At 40.7% G+C, this 15609-nt stretch overlaps 2 protein-coding genes across 3 annotated transcripts; both read right to left on the bottom strand.

Moving 5' to 3' along the window:
• Nucleotides 1-842: 842 nt before the first annotated feature.
• On the bottom strand, nucleotides 843-11137 carry LOC101161561 (bMERB domain-containing protein 1). Of its 2 annotated transcripts, none has more exons than XM_078951336.1 (6): nucleotides 10885-11137; nucleotides 8964-9081; nucleotides 5127-5200; nucleotides 2808-2922; nucleotides 2573-2643; nucleotides 843-1437 (listed from the first exon to the last, which is right to left on the bottom strand). In XM_078951336.1, the coding sequence occupies exons 2-6, from the start codon at nucleotides 9065-9067 to the stop codon at nucleotides 1325-1327; spliced, it is 477 nt and encodes a 158-aa protein (XP_078807462.1). In that variant the 5' UTR covers nucleotides 9068-9081; nucleotides 10885-11137; the 3' UTR covers nucleotides 843-1324. The 2 variants fall into 2 exon arrangements, with proteins under 2 accessions (XP_078807462.1, XP_004071871.1); XM_004071823.5 differs by having other exon boundaries at nucleotides 8964-9084; nucleotides 10885-11134.
• A 1266-nt stretch (nucleotides 11138-12403) lies between these two features.
• On the bottom strand, nucleotides 12404-15500 carry mfsd6l (major facilitator superfamily domain containing 6-like). Its single transcript, XM_004071963.5, has 2 exons — nucleotides 15341-15500; nucleotides 12404-14609 (listed from the first exon to the last, which is right to left on the bottom strand). Exon 2 carries the CDS (start codon nucleotides 14600-14602, stop codon nucleotides 12839-12841), a length of 1764 nt encoding a protein of 587 aa, XP_004072011.1. The 5' UTR covers nucleotides 14603-14609; nucleotides 15341-15500; the 3' UTR covers nucleotides 12404-12838.
• Between the last annotated feature and the right edge of the window lie 109 nt (nucleotides 15501-15609).

Below are 15609 nucleotides of genomic sequence, written 5' to 3' on the forward strand. Positions count from 1 at the left end.
CAATTTTACTCTTTCCATTGATTCCTCTTCCATTTTTCCTTCAGCCCAGGTAAAGAGTCTGGGAGTCATCGTTGACAGTACAGGATCCTTTCGATCTCACATCAATAGACTTACTCTGTCTGCTCAGAGCACAGGTTTTTAGAGGAATACTCAGAGATGAGTGAAAGGGGCAAAATACCACTTTGGGGTTATTTATAGTGATGAATGAACATTATGATACACTTAAAACCCCAATAATTGATTTTTCATGTTAAGGCCATTAAAAAATGTGAATAAAGATGGAATTCCAGAATGACATCAGGCTAGAGACGCCTTTAAACTGTCACCAGCACTGACTTACTAGATAGATAAAAGCTATGCACCTAATTTTTTTACTTGTTCATCTGACAAACACTGATTTGAAAGTCACAAATCACAAATATAAACAGATTGTAGTTTTATTTTGTTTGAATTTACAACAAATTACCTCAGCCGTCAATAAAATTCAACAAATCTGTTTTCAACTGTCAGTTATCGTAAGACTACAGGATTTTAATTTATACAACCTATTTAACCGAAAAGGCAGCAGTTTGCAATTAATGACCCATTATCAAGAAGTAGTTAATTCATACATTAACAATATACTGTTCTAAAACATAAAAAAAAAATCAATAATGTTAGTTTTTGTTTTTGTAAATTCAAGGCATGAGAGGTTTTCTAAATGTTAAATCTGAGGTTCCTTTAAAGATTTAAAATCATTTTTAAGCACTTCACATCTGAACTTTAGCACAGAATTACAGTTTAATCTAAATTTTCATGAAAACATGTGACTGAGTTCAGCTTTATAAAAGATAATGTTTCAGTTCTTAAGCCACAAGCCTTTTATTATGAAAACAAAACAAACACATGTTAGTCACAGAAAATCACATCTACATTTCTATTTTTTATTAGCATTTTATCCAAACACATTGTAAACATTTAGCTTTGAAAACAACACATTTAATTTTCACAGTTCTTTATTTATGTCTCTGCTTAGGGGGATGAAGGTTAGAAAATGTGTCGTGCTCATAGAGTGAGAGCTGTGCTTGCTGTGTCTGGGACATCAATGATGGATAGTTACACTGAGAGCAGCTGTAATCGTACCCATTACCTTAACTGAGCAGAAGCCGTCAAGCTGCAGAAAGTCACAACAAATGTGAATTTACTTTTACATGACAAACGTGGACACTCTTCTTATTTTCTCTAAACCACAATAGATGCAAGAACATGCTGAAGAGACTGTGTGTAACAATACACTCACACAATACATATACAGGTCGGAGGCACGTGATTTTCCTCTGAGGCTTCACATGATGGAGCAGGTGAATCCGCAGCAGTCTTTCACCAGCGCCAGTCCAGTTTTAGGGAAGAAGAGTGTCTGCTGGGGTTTGGATGCCACCTTTCTGTTCTGAAACGTCCCTGAGCGAAGCAACACGAAGAAAAAAAAGGTCACTAATAGGTTGAAATGTTCTTGCTGACATAAGAAGTTTGCAATAAAAAGAACAACTGTAAATGAGATTTATGAAATATATTTTGGTTTTGACCAAGCAAGGACTAACACTTTGACTTCCTGTTTGAAGCTGGCTTGAAAGTGAATGAGTGCAGGCTGTACCCTACCTGATGTATACTTCAGGCAGGTTTCAGCCAGCACCAGACAAAGCAGTAGTATCTGTATTAATTCTCAGCTCCAATCTACGTTAATGACCTTAGTGACGGCATACTGCAAGTTTATTTTTCCAATTAAAAAAGGGCCAAAGAAGTCTTGATGTCCTGATGTTTCCTAACAAGGGCCATTTTAAAAAATGAGTCAGGTGGGTCATTCATCTTTAATAACTGATGAGCAATTTAATCAATGATGGAAAAAAAATGGTTAGAAACCAAAGTGTTTAAATGTTTCTTTTTGTTGTAACACTGGTTTTACACATTTACAATAGAGTCTTCTTTCACTTTTGGCTTCTCCCATCAGGGGTCGCCACAGATAAAACAACCCTCCCTTGAGGATGAGTCACATAGTTAACTTGGCAATGTTTTACGCCGGATGCCCTTCCTGACGCAGTCTTCTCAATCCAACCAGGCTTGGGACCGGCACAGCAGTAGAGAAGGGGGGTAGGGAGCAGCCCGGAGTCGAGCCCTGGTTTCACGGACGGAAGGCGCCGCAAACCAGCACGAGCTAAACCGGCCCCCTTACATTTACAATAGAGTAAACAGTGGCTAATATGCTTATTCAAAAGGCCCTAGAGGCCGCTCAGTGTACTGCACCTGGCTCCAGTTAGTTTTTTTTTTTCAAACTAGCTTCAGAAGTCAAACCTTTGTTCCTTGTAAAAATAAAAAAGGATTTTTAGTAAACTCCCAAAAAACAGATAATTTATGATTATTCTAGAAACATATATATTTTTTAAATGCCTTTTTTTAGATGTCCTGTTGAGGAAACACACCCTTCGCAAACAGACTCCCCACACAAAAACCTAAAACATAGTTTTCTCAATGCAGATTAGAAACAGCTTCAACAGATTATTTTCAGTCTGTTTGCTGATCTTAGCAGATCAGGTCTCACCTTTTGGAGCCACAGCTTGGGGAAATTTGGACTGAAAGAAGGCGGCCATTTCTCCGTCTTCCTCTCTTTCCCTACAGGAGAAATTTGCACAAGAACATGTTGATCTCTGAGATGCATTGCAGCAAGACGCCATTCTGTCTGTGTCCATCTTCATTTGAACATTAACTAATAGATGGAGATTGCCTCCCGTGTTCCAGCTGTTTGCTTATGAGGAGTGACAGCCAGTTTAGGTCACCTGAGCCTCTCAAACTCCACATCCTCCACCAGGAAGTCTCTGGACTCCACCAGCTTGTTGATCTGCCTCAGAAGCTCTTCCTCCTTCTCTCTGACCTCTTTGGATTTATCTTTGTCTGGAGAACAAATATGCACAAAATGGCTGTCTCATTTACAATGATCCAACCATGAAAGAAAAACACATTTTTTTTAGGTATTTGAAACAAAACAATAAGACTTTTTAGTTTAATTTGAAATTTGTTAAATATACAGGATCAACACAATGTCAAGAACACCATGGACGGTTTGGAATAAGAACAATTTGACTGGCAGATATGTTTGAGAGGTACTCGTAGCATGTTATATAGTATTTTGCAAAAACACAGAAATAAAGTACAAAATAATACAATATAACAAAATACAAGGAACAGATAGGATCAAATACGAAGCTGCTGGTACGGTTAAAAGGGGTTTTGGGGAACGTTTACAAAGAAAATTCAGACATTCCTTAAACCCAAAAAAATGTAAGAGAAAAGAAAATATTTATAACTCTAAAGAGGACCCAAAGATGTCCTTAAATTTATTTTCAAGGATGCAGTTGAATCATTTTTGAAATTCTTTTAGCTTTTATTCTTTTAGCAACTGAATTTCCCAAAAATATCAACAATTTGATAAATATTTTGTTTTTTTAGCAAACTATAGGGCAAAGCACGTCCTACAGGAACACAAAAGTCATTCTAATTAACTGGTTGGTTATTTTAGAACATCACATCTGTTCTTTTTCAGCAATTCATTCATGTGCTTAAAGAAGGCTGCTCTAAAGGGACAATCTGTTCCAAACTGCTGGTGTTTGAACTTCACCAGTTCAGCTGTGAATCGTGTGAGGATCTGTCTTGTAATAAAGTCGATAACATTTAAGAGTGAGATGAGTCTAAAGTAAATCAATTTCTAATAAGGAGAAAAAAACGGACCCTTTGCAGAGGAGTTGCCTGAATAAACAAAGGAGAACGGGTTGAAAGGTTCCCTTGATTTCTTTGAGTCCAATTGAAAACATTTGATAGTCTTTTGAAAACCAATGTGTGTCAAAGATGTTAATGAAGGTGTGAGTAAGTGTAATGGGCTGAAAGCCAGCAGAACAGAGAGTAACCACATGGATGATGGGAAGTAGGGAAGGGCTTACTTCGCAATCACCAATCACAGACAAATCTGAGGCAAATTATTGACAAACTACTGCTGCTCTGCAGAAACTATGTCCTAAAAAATGACAGGTTTTTTTGATTTTCCCTAAAAACTTTATTATCATAATTCAAAAACTAAAACTGGGAACACCTGAAATAGATCAAAACATGATCAGAGTGGGACTCTAAGGTATTAAATCCTGACTCCCTTTTTCAGTTTGTGCTTCCTTCATTGATGGTCTCGCCTTTTCAACAAAACCAAAGCTTGTTTTGCACATTTTGCATTAAAAACATGTTAACTTCACAAGACAAAAAAACTTTTAAAGTGGTAAGACTGTATGTGAGAACTGGACCAAGTGAGTGAGTGTGACGTCACACTCCGGCTCCAACAAAATGAAGTCAGTTTAGTCCCCATTTTTTCATAATACGGACGCCGCCATGTTGGAGCCAGACGTTGTTGGTAAGCAGGAATTGAGCAGAGTCGGTGTGATGATGACTCGTAATAGCTGTTTATTTTTCCTAAAGAAGTCTATGGGATTTTGGCATCTTGGAGCCGCAGGTACTTCCTGTTTGGAACACCAGGGGGAGGGGTCACTCAGATCGTATACGGATAATGGTTTAGAACAAAACAAAAATACAATTTCTAGAACAAAAAATGGTTTTATTAAATTATGGCATTTTGATCCCTGCTGTGCTGCGCCGCTGGCTCGTCTTTCACATCTTATCTACACCACATGAGTGAACTAAACACTACAGGAAGTGTTCAGATTTTTAGATTTTAGACTTTATTTTTAACCAAATAAAGTCTAAAATATGATGATCAAGTATTCTGGCCTGATAAAAACAGTTAGTCAGCCTTTGAGAGCCTGAGAAGCCAATTAGGAGAAATTATTTTAAATCAGATATTTAAAAAACTAGCCTGTTACAGGATGTGAAACTGAAAACGTGTGGGAGGAAATAACGCATTATTGTATTTTTGTTACCAATCTTTAAAGGAAATAACTTTTTAAAATAAATTAGGATGAGCTAACAGGAAACATGTAATAAAACAATTTTGCTGTGGAACAATGTTTCACTTACAATAATCGAGCAATAAAATGTCCAGATGAGTGATACCAGCTCATTTAAGAGCAGAAAAACCTTAATGAGAAATTTGGTTTTACCTGGAATTAAGACAAGTTTCCTCAGCTCCTGCCTCAGCTGTGTGATTTCTTTGCAGAGCTGAATGTCATCCATCCTAATTAAGGAGAAAAATGATGAGGAAAACGTATAGAATAAAAAATAACACAAAAATAGTTGATGCAAGACAATAACATACAGGTGGAGCCCCATTAAAATTCCTCAAAAGCCAAATTTCCCTCTGAGAGGGCTTGAAATATGGCAGGTTTATAATAAACGCCAGAAAAAACATTTTCATCTGATGTGATAGACAGGTATCATAAAACTTCATAAACGTGTCAAACAGGGAAACTGGAACTCTGATTTGGGGCTCAGACACTGTCAAGGTTTGAGCAGTTATCAGCTGAAATGACACCTCTGTTTGGTTTTTTATTCATTCTGAAAGCATCAGATCTATTTTCCCTTCCTGATAGTTAACAGAAAACATGATGAGTCAACAGCAAGAAAGGAAAATTGGCATATAAGGTTTGAATTATTTAGTGAAATAAGTTTCCGGACCGTAAGAATTAAGCAGACTAAATGTCAAGTCAAAGCTTTTTAAGAGAACACAAAAATTAACATCTATTTTAAAAATCTGTATAAAATTATTGTGATTTTTGTTTTAGAATATCACCATGTGCAACATTAAGAAGCATTAATATATACACTATATTACTAAAAGTATTGGCTCACCTGCCTCGACTCACATAGGAACTGAAGTGCCGTTCTTAACCCCTGGAGTTCAATAGTATGTGGTCCACCTTTTGCATTTATTACAGCTTCAGCTCTCCTGGGAAGGCTGTCTACAAGGTTGAGGAGTGTGTTTCTAGGAATTTTGCACCATTCTTCCAAAAGTGCATTGATGAGGTCACACATTAATGTTGGTGGAGAAGGCCTGGCTTTCAGTCTCAGTGCTCTAATTCAACCCAAAGGTGTTCCATCAGGTTCAGGTCAGGACTCTGTGCAGGCCAGTCAGGTTCATCCACACCAGACTCTGTCATCCTTGTCTTTGTGGACCTTGCTTTGTGCTCTGTTGTGCAGTCATATTGGAAGACGAAGGGGGCGCTCCAAACTGTCCCCACAAGGTTGGGAGCATGGAATTGTCCAAAATGTTTTGGTATCCTGGAGCATTCAGAGCTCCTTTCACTGGAACTAAGGGGCCAAGCCCAAGTCCTGAAAAGAAACCCCACACCATAATTCCTGTGATGTGTGACTTGGATGCAGCTGCTCTGCCATGGAAACCCATTCCATGAAGCTCTCTGCATACTGTACTTGGGCTAATCTGACGGTCACATGAAGTTTGGAGCTTTGTAGCCATTGACTGTACAGAAAGTCAGCGACCTCTTTGCGCTTCAGCATCCTCTGACCCCTCTCCATTAGTTCACGCGGTCTACCACTTGGTGACTGAGTTGCTGTTCTTCCCAAACTCTTCAATTTTGTTCTGATAGAACTGACAGTTGACTGTAGAATATTTAGGAATGAGGAAGTTGCACGGGTGGGCTCCTATAACAGTTCCACACTGGAATTCACGGAGTTCCTGAGAGCGGCCCATTCTTTCACAAATCTTTGTAAAAACAGTCTGCATGCCTGAGTGATTGATTTGATACACCTGTGGCCAGGCCAGGTGGTTAGGACACCTGATTCTGATCATTTGAATGGGTAAGCGAAACACTTTTGGTAATACAGTGTAACTGCCCCTCAAAGAAATGTTTACATTGATTTAGATTTTTAGTGAGTTGTTCAGATTTTTATAGGACTAACATCAAAAGTGTAGACTTTCACAGAAAAAGCAAATAAATGTCATTTTACCTAATTATAGAAAACTAAAAAGGTAAACCCTGTGTGGCTCTGTTTTCACTTTGCAAATGAACTCTGGTCCAGTTCACTTCAGTGTGAATGCTCTGTGGACTATCCATTGTACCACAGAGTGGAAGAAAATCCAAGGTAAGACATGTGATAAGTGGTGTGCTTTATAAATGGGGGAGAAAAAAACCCTCTGCCACCAGCTGTGTGAATCTGGTTTAGTTTTTCTCTTGGAAGTCTGTGAAAGCAAACAAAACCAGATTGAGGTGTAAAATGTATTGTGATAGTAAGTTTTGTAAAAGAAAAAATGTTCTTGAAGTAATGAGATCATTTCCTGCTTCTCCTCAGTATAATTCTTGTTCCCCCACATCTTGCAGGTTTAATACTCAATACTTACTTCTTTTTAAAACTGATCAAAACTTTCACTCTTTTTCATTAGTTTCTCTTTTCCAGTTTGTAGCCACATTATGCCAGCCGCACTTGCTTGCGTCCTCGTCTGACCTCACTCCTCTCTCTGCTGCAAAAGTGTGTAAAAATAATGAGGTCTCCACAGAAATAAAAGGGTGAAACAAAAAAGCAGGGTTGATCCTATGTGTGAGTGCGGTGTCACAGATCTCAGACTCATTGCTTGTTGGGGTTTTTTCTCGGTCGTGTGGGCGTCTGCTCCCACTGACAGTTGTGGTTCATCATTTCTTAACTCTGGAGGAAAGCTAACAGTATCGTGGGGATTTGACACCCACAAAAGAAGCATGGTTCTAGGCTCTAATATCACACTGAGATGTCCTTCCTTTCTTCCTTCCTCCCTACCTCCCTTCCCTCCATTTAACAGCCAGAAAGCTTCAGCTTACAACAAAAACTTGTATTTGATGACATTTAAATGGAGCAGCAGACATTTATCGGTGAAAAATATGAGCATTTATTTGTAAGAAACCTCACGATATGAACACAAATATTTTCTATTGTTGATTAAAATAAACATTATGTTAAGAATAATTTTAAGTACAGCTTCCATACACCCACAAAGTTGAAAAATTCCCGTGGAACCAAACTGTGTTTGTTTCTGTTGTGAACTGTATTTTCTACAGAAGTAAATGGGCACAAATCAATGAGTTAAACACAGACCTTTGTCTAATCAGAGTTTGTGATGTTTTTGAAGTTACAAAATGACTGCCAAAAAGGGAGCAACACTGTCTTTAAACTGATAATGATGTTCAGGTAAACTCTAGATCTTCCTCAAGTTTACACACTTTATTAAAATGATGTCAGCTGCTTAAAATAACACAATATAAGCAGAATAAGTCAGTGGAAAGCCAAAATGATCAGCTGATAGAAAGGCGCCAGTAACTCTGATAACCACTGGTTACAACCGAGTTATGCAGAAGAGCATCTCCTAACGCACAACACGTCCTACTTTGAGGCAGGCTACAGCAGCAGTCAGTTGACATACTCCTGTCAACTGAAAACTGCAACCTGAGGCTACAATTCACACAGGCTCACCAAACTGGACAATAGAAGATTGGAAAAACGTTGTCTGGTCTGATGTGTCTCCATCCATTTCTGCAGCGACATTCAGATGGTAGGGTCTGAATTTGGCGTTAACAACATAAAAGCATGGATCCACGGTTCAGGCTGGTGGTGGTGCCTGCACAGCAGCCTGCACTTTAGGCTGATTTGTTTGAGCCCTATTTAAGTGAGTCTGTTTCTACTCTCTGTGTTGGCGTGTTGCTTTACTTCAGTCTGTTGTCCTGGGTTTCTTGCCCAAGTCATGCTGTTTTAGAGTCCCGTTGTTTTTGTGGAGTTTTATGGATCGTTCCCCATCTTGTTGTCTAGTCCTCATCTGGTCATCCTGATACACCGTGACAATAAAAGGATTTCCCAGACTTTTCGTTGTAGTTGTTATCGTCACAAGACTCGTGTGCTCCATTTGAGGGTGTTCAAGCCCTTACTTTTCACAGGACGACCAAGGAGTTTAACACCATAAAAACGATTTTAATAGTGATGACTCTCCACAGAATCACTGAATAGTTCTGCTGACTTACATGTATCTAAGTTCTGACTCTCTTCGAACGAGGATCTCCCTCAGACGCTCAATTCTGAAGAGCTCTTCCTCGATGTCCTCAATCGTCACAGTGGAGTCGGCCATTGAGACCACATCCTCTGCTGGAGGACAAAAGGACAAGTGTGTGCTTGAATGGACAACCATTTCTGCAGAAATGAGAAATTCTTAGTTTTTTTTGGAGGAACAGAAAGTCTTATGGACAAAAAAATTTCACAAATGTCAATACAACAACAGCACCTTGTAATGGAAGTTTTTTTGAGTCACAATTCAAAGAAATATGCAATTCTCAATTGGCAATTCAACATGCAATTGAGGCTTGGAATATGTAAATATATTTTGCAATTTAGAATTAAATATTCATTTTCTAAAGCTGTTTTGTTCCTTTCTGTGTCATGGGGCTGCAGGAGCCTATCCCAGCCACTCCTGGGCGACCGCAGGGGGACATCCTGGACAGGTCGCCAGTCTGTCGCAGGGCCACAAACACACACACGGACACACACATTCACACAGGGCGGGGCCTCACTCTCATCTGCATTTCAATTTGAATTTTGATACTTGTAAAGTGCGATGCTATGCAAAAGAAATGCATTACACCATGGGGCGCTGTTTTGATTTTTCTTTTAAATTTTGACTGAAAAACAGCATGGCATTTTACAATGCAATAGATTTTAGGTTTATTTAAAAGGAATTGAATGCAAACCAAGTATTAAAATGTTATTTTTAATGGTGTATTAAATTGCAAAATACATTTTGAAAAGAAATGGTCAAATTGCATTGAATTGCAAAACATGTTCTCATATTCCATGCTTGAATTGCATATTGAATTGCCAATTAAGAATTGCACATTTGAATTATGACTTCAAAAACTTCAATTTTATTTGTCCAATAACATTAACCTGAAAACATTTAAACTAAGATATACAAAAACAAGCTTTACATTTATTTCATTTTGAAAAAAATGAATCATTGAAATTAGCTTTTATCTCCATGAGAAAGGAAAGTCTTCTAGTTTTTGGATATCTATCAGCATGATGATATGATCAGATGTGATCTGTGTGGCATTCACCCCAGCTGGAGGTGTGTGTGTGTGTGTGTGTGTGTGTGTTTCATCCAGCACACAAATACAGAAACCCTGCCTCCCCAAATGCATCCAGTAAATCCCACAGAATGCATTCCAGCAATAAAAACAGTTTCACATAAGAATAAACTGATTGTTTTCAGACTCACTGCACTCTTTGAACTCTTGAAACTGTTTTAGGCTTTATGAAATCATTTAGATCGATTAAAAAACAATGTTAGTCAATTAGAAAAACAACAAAACCCCAGTTACCACTTGCATATCAATTTGCACAGAATGACAGATTTGGAATTAATATGATCATAATGGATATTTAATGCAAGGAGGATATCTGAGTTGTTTTTCAACAATTAACTGAAACGACTAAAGAAAACACTCAGTGGTGGAAAATAAATTTTCTAAAGCAATAAAAGATACAGAAATTTGACTTTTCATGAATAGTTTGATTTAAAACGATTAATAACAATTTTAAACACAAATATAAATATATACAACAAAAAAGTCTAATCTTTTCTGCAATGTAGAGATTATTCAATTAATTCATTTGTTATTTGGAATGTTTTTTTCTTGCTTGTTTAACTCTTAAAGTTAATGAAATAAAAATAAAAAACATGTTATAAAACGTAGCCTATTTGCACAAGTTTAAAATTAACCAGATTTTATTTTAAATCCCAGATTGTTTAATTTAGATTCCCACAAAATTTTTGACTCATCTTTCTGGTAATCATTAATTTTATATATATATTTTCAACACTGAACGAACAGCTCAATGTTTACAACGAATGAAAATAAAAATAAAAAACAGATGTGTTCAAAGACTCACACGATTTGTCTTCTTGAGCGGATTGTTCCTCTTTTTCCATTATTTTGGGTTGAAAAACTTTAAGAGACTTTCCCGAAGCTTCACGGGAACCTGAAAAACCCAAACGCGTTTAAAGGGACATCGAACGGCGGCGGCAGCGTAAAACGATGGAGGGGAAGCAGCGGGTCTGCAGCTGATGCTGAAATTCACCGCACCGATGGTCTGTTTCACGACGGAGCGGCTGTCCTCTCAGCAGCGCCCCCTACTGACGACAGAGGCGCGAGCGCGTCACGTACCAGCGGAAACAGATATTCTCAAGAAAAAGGAATATTTTTTCTACTACTGTTCCTATTCAAAGCCTAAAACGATAGTATTAATGATATCGTACATTGTCTTCTTCTTTTGTCAACTGGCACAAACAATTCATAAATGTTTACCTGTGGGCAGGCGTTAGGAGGAGCTTCCAGATGCTCTGGAAGCTTCATGTGTCTGAAGGCAGGAACCTCAAAAATTAGACTTGATTTTTGCTCAGTTCCCATCTTCTACATCTTATGATTTTTTTATACGAATTAACATCGCACGGTTGACAAAAAAAAAGATTTCAGAGAAATTATATCAACAATAGAACTTCAACTGCTGCAAAATATGTGCATTATTTACTGTCTGTGCAGACTTTACTGCATAGACTCTGCTGTGTCAGCACTGATTCAACCTTTATTGCTTTTAATGTCATTTCCAGTCAGTTTCTCATATTTTTGGTCTTGTAAATTATTTCTGTCAGTAAACCAAAGGATCATGTTGACATTACTGCAAAATTTTGTGATTTTCCTTCATGTAAACTTGGGTTTCAGGCTTCTGCGTTCATAACTCTCGCGTTTCCGTGTGGCTACGCAAGTTTCTGCTACAGTTTTCGGGCTCTACATGCTAAATGCTCGTCCACTGAAGGCACATTAAAAGGTAAATCAGGTCCAAATTGGACCAATCGGGGTCTTGGTGGTGACCTATAATTAAATGACGGTCCAATTGTTTGAGAATTGATCATGGAGGAAAAATGAATAATTGCGGTTTATGCCTGTCCGGAATTAGATGACACCAAGTCTTATGTTTATCAGAATAGAGCAGTGAAAGAAAAGATTTACACTGCTTTGACATTTCGCACCAGGTCAAGCAAGGATAGTCTAGGTGGAGCTCGGTGCGTCTGGAACTTTTTTTTTTTTAAAGTGGGCATTTTCTGAACAAATGTTCAGCCACAGGTTTAACGTAACAAGGTGCACCAGGATTATTTTAATCTGAAAAAGAAAGTCTTTAATCTAAGGAGTTCAAAGCTGAATTGAAACACAGCATTAATTAAATTCTGCTTTCTTAATGGATTAAACAGCAGCTCCTCTGGAGAAACTAAAACCTACAACCAAGCTGCTGCCTTTACACACCTGCAGGTTTGCTTTGGACCAAACTCATTTAAAACCTGTCAGTCAAACTAAACTACTCATAAATTCATGATCGCAAGATCTTGCAAACACTGAAACAGAGATTCAGAGGATGGGTGTTTACCAGATTCTTTAATCCTTTTCATTTCACAGTTTAGTGTCCAAAGACAGCAATGCTTTAGAGGATTTCTGCAGGAGATAAGCAGCACCTTAGGGCGTGGAGCAGCCCAATGACAAGCCAGTCCAACCAGACTTTCTGCACACGTCTGCTGTTTGCAGAGCCTTTCAGGAGGCTTTAATGTCTTTACTGTCTTGATGCTGCAGCTGCTGATCGTGGAAAGCACATTTGGTCTCCACACCCCAAAGATGTTTACATTAAAACGGTGGCTGCAAATATTCTGAGGAGGCTTAAATGCCCATTTGCACTTTCAGGGCAGAAATGTGTCTCTGCTTTAAATTCTTCTAATCTGATGGGAATGTATGCACTTCCATGCGGGAAACCCTTTTATTATCCAATATTGAGGTCAAAGTCTGTTTATGCATCACTTTTAATGGCTGGTTCTCCTGCTGTTGTTGTTACTCCTGTCCTCCTCCATTGCTTTATCCAGCCAGTCTCTCTCCTGCTCAGATTCGGAGTCGGTGGCGTCGCTCCCGTCTGCCGCCAGCAGGCGCGAGTAGTTGATCCTGCGCTGCTGAGGAGCTCTCCACTGAAGCAGAGGCAGACATGTGCACCACGCCATCAAGCCCACCGCCACGCTTCTGAACAGCCACGTCAGCCCAAACCTCTGTGCCACAAACCCCCCAGCAAAACTCCCCACCCCGCTTCCCAAAGGCAGAGCCAAGGACATGTAGACCCTCCTCACACTCCTCTCTGCCCCCGGCACGGCCAGGTCCCCGCAGTGGACCCTCACAGCCCACCAGAGGGCGCCCTTGCTGAAACAGCTGAGCACTTGTGCAGGTAGAGCCGCCCAGGCCCCCCAGAGGAAAGAATAGTAGAAGCACTGTAACCCCAGGCTGGCGGCCCCCACAACAAGAATCCTCCCAGGACTGAGGAGCTTTAAAGCCCAGCCAGCCAGGAGGGGGAAGGCTGCCTGTGAGAGCAGAGCGAGGGACAGAGAGAGCCCCATGTGCAGCTCGCTGCTGCAGTGATCCTGCATCTGCCAAAGGAGGAAGTTGTCCACCGCCGAGCCGGCTGCCCCCACCAGGAAGACTGTGAGGGCGCAAAGCAGAGCGCGGGGGGAGCCCTGCACCAGCTGCACGGCCTTCAGGAGCCCCCCGGCTCGCTGCCGTTTTCTGTTCAGATAGAGAGGGTGGTAGACGGCGGCGGGTAGGGCCACAACCGCCAGGCCGGCGTAGGTGTAGAAATGCACCGCGCTCCGGGGGGTTTCAGCAGCGAGGACGCAGCTCAGCTGGCTGACCAGCAAACCGCTCACACCCACCCCGAAGGCCCCCCCGAGAAGAGCCCACAGCTCCCTGCTGCTGTGACGGTCCGACATGTCTGCAAAGTCTAAATACTCGAAGAGCCCGTCGTCCACCACCCATTCCAGGGGAGCCGCCACAAACTCCCATGCGGACACGATGAAGAGGAGGAGGAAGAAGAGCTGGGTCTGAACATCCATTTCTTTCAGGCTGGACAGAAAATCCAAACTGACCCGTTTTTTCTCTTCGGGTTTGCTGGAAATGAACTCTGACCTCTTCAGTCTCAGCGGCTCTGCAGATGAGTTGATGCTAGAATGCAGAGCAGAGGAATTCCTGGTTGGGTTTGTGACACTACTGAGCAGCACTGGTGTGTTTTGTGCAGACGGCTGAGCCTGCGGCTCTTTTGTGGCGTTCTGGCGAGGTAAAGCTTCGCTCCTCGTCACAGACGTGTTTGTCCAGCTGACAGGAGCCTTTAGATGCACTGTGGTCCATGACTGAGGTCCAGCCCTGGTCACTTGCAGCTCCTCAGCCAGGCTGTCATTTGGCTCCACCCTCAGGTTGGAGGCGTTGCAGAACCGTGAGCCCGACACATCTGTGGGCGGGACCAATAACAGCAGAAGAGCAATGAGAGCGGAGAGCACCAGGGAGCAGCTGATCACCACCCGCCTCTTGTTGTAGTGCCTGCAGAGCAGAGCGGACAGAGGGCTCCACACCAGCGTTATGCAGTGTTGGGTTCCCATGACGACGCCCGTCATGGCAGGGGACAGGCCCAGATGGCGAAAGTAGAGGGTGAGGAAGGGGAGCAGGCTGGCTTTGGAGCAGGAGCACAGGAAGCTGAAGGTGCCGGAGAGGGCCAGGGCCTGACTGATGTCGATCTGTTTGGTCCTCTTCATGGCTCTCCTGCAGAGAATCCCCAAAACACACCAATGCTGTTCATACGGAAAATGATTTCAGCCTTCAAATTGGATTTAGTTTTATTTATTGAGAGTTTAAAAAGCGTATGTTTAAAATTATAACTAAAAACCTATAGTGGTTACTTTTGAACCCTTTGTATGGAATTCCATACCTTTGACATCCCAATTTTATTTCCAGCTTTGGAAATAAAATCTGCGTTCAAGTAGAGACTAAATTAAGGTCATTTTGGGGTGGAAGTGGTTTGATGCATATTTGAATCAATAGGCATAAATGGGTTAAATAACAAAATTAAAATAAAACCAAGTTTATTTTATTAAAAAAAATGCAGGGACACACACATGCAAAAGCAAATATATTATTTTATATTTAGATTTTTCGGATGATAAATACTAATTTGGCACTAGTGGGAGCAAAATTCCCAGCAGAAACAGATCAGATGATCCCAGCTTCTGCTTTTCCAATAACTTCAGATAAGAATGAGCGGTCAGCGGCGGCACGTGCGCTCCAACCCCTCAGCTGTTGTCATTTGAAGAGCGCATTTCAAGCTCCGACAGTCCAGCTTCATGTTGCGGATATAAGCAGGTGAAACAACAGACGTGACGGGGAGGGGCACCTGTCGGGCAGGATGCACCTGTCCCCGTCTAGATGGGACTCAAACCCGCGTCACTGCAACTCCAAAGATTAAAATCAACAAAAACGCAAAGGAAAATACTCACCTCTGCCTTTGAAAAGTATATTTTAAAGTGTTCTCCTGGTCATCCTCGGTTCCCCACCTTACTTCCACCCGTTTGTGTGTTTGTGACCACGTATGAACACCTGTACAAACTACACTTTCAGCTCAAGCTGTTTTCCATGACTATAGCGCCCCCCAGTGGCGCGGATGTCACAAAAGAGAATTACAGTAAAAAATCCTACAGGACTTAAAAAAAACGTATATGCGCATTTATAACATTTGTTCACCCTAACTTGGTTTGTATATGAGCAT

The sequence above is a fragment of the Oryzias latipes genome, chromosome 8, assembly GCF_053564925.1.
Source record: "Oryzias latipes strain Hd-rR chromosome 8, Olatipes_Hd-rR_3.1".
Classification (NCBI taxonomy): domain Eukaryota; kingdom Metazoa; phylum Chordata; class Actinopteri; order Beloniformes; family Adrianichthyidae; genus Oryzias; species Oryzias latipes.

What these genes read in the sequence shown, in the direction of transcription:
- LOC101161561 (XM_004071823.5), bottom strand. Translation starts at nt 10,924, where the DNA reads ATGGAAAAAGAGGAACAATCCGCTCAAGAAGACAAATCGT. An exon ending in CGCTCAAGAAGACAAATCGT is followed by an intron (nt 9,085 to 10,884) that starts GTGAGTCTTTGA and finishes TTTGTCCTCCAG; the next exon opens with CAGAGGATGTGGTCTCAATG. An exon ending in GTGGAGTTTGAGAGGCTCAG is followed by an intron (nt 2,644 to 2,807) that starts GTGACCTAAACT and finishes TTTCTCCTGTAG; the next exon opens with GGAAAGAGAGGAAGACGGAG.
- mfsd6l (XM_004071963.5), bottom strand. Translation starts at nt 14,602, where the DNA reads ATGAAGAGGACCAAACAGATCGACATCAGTCAGGCCCTGGCCCTCTCC.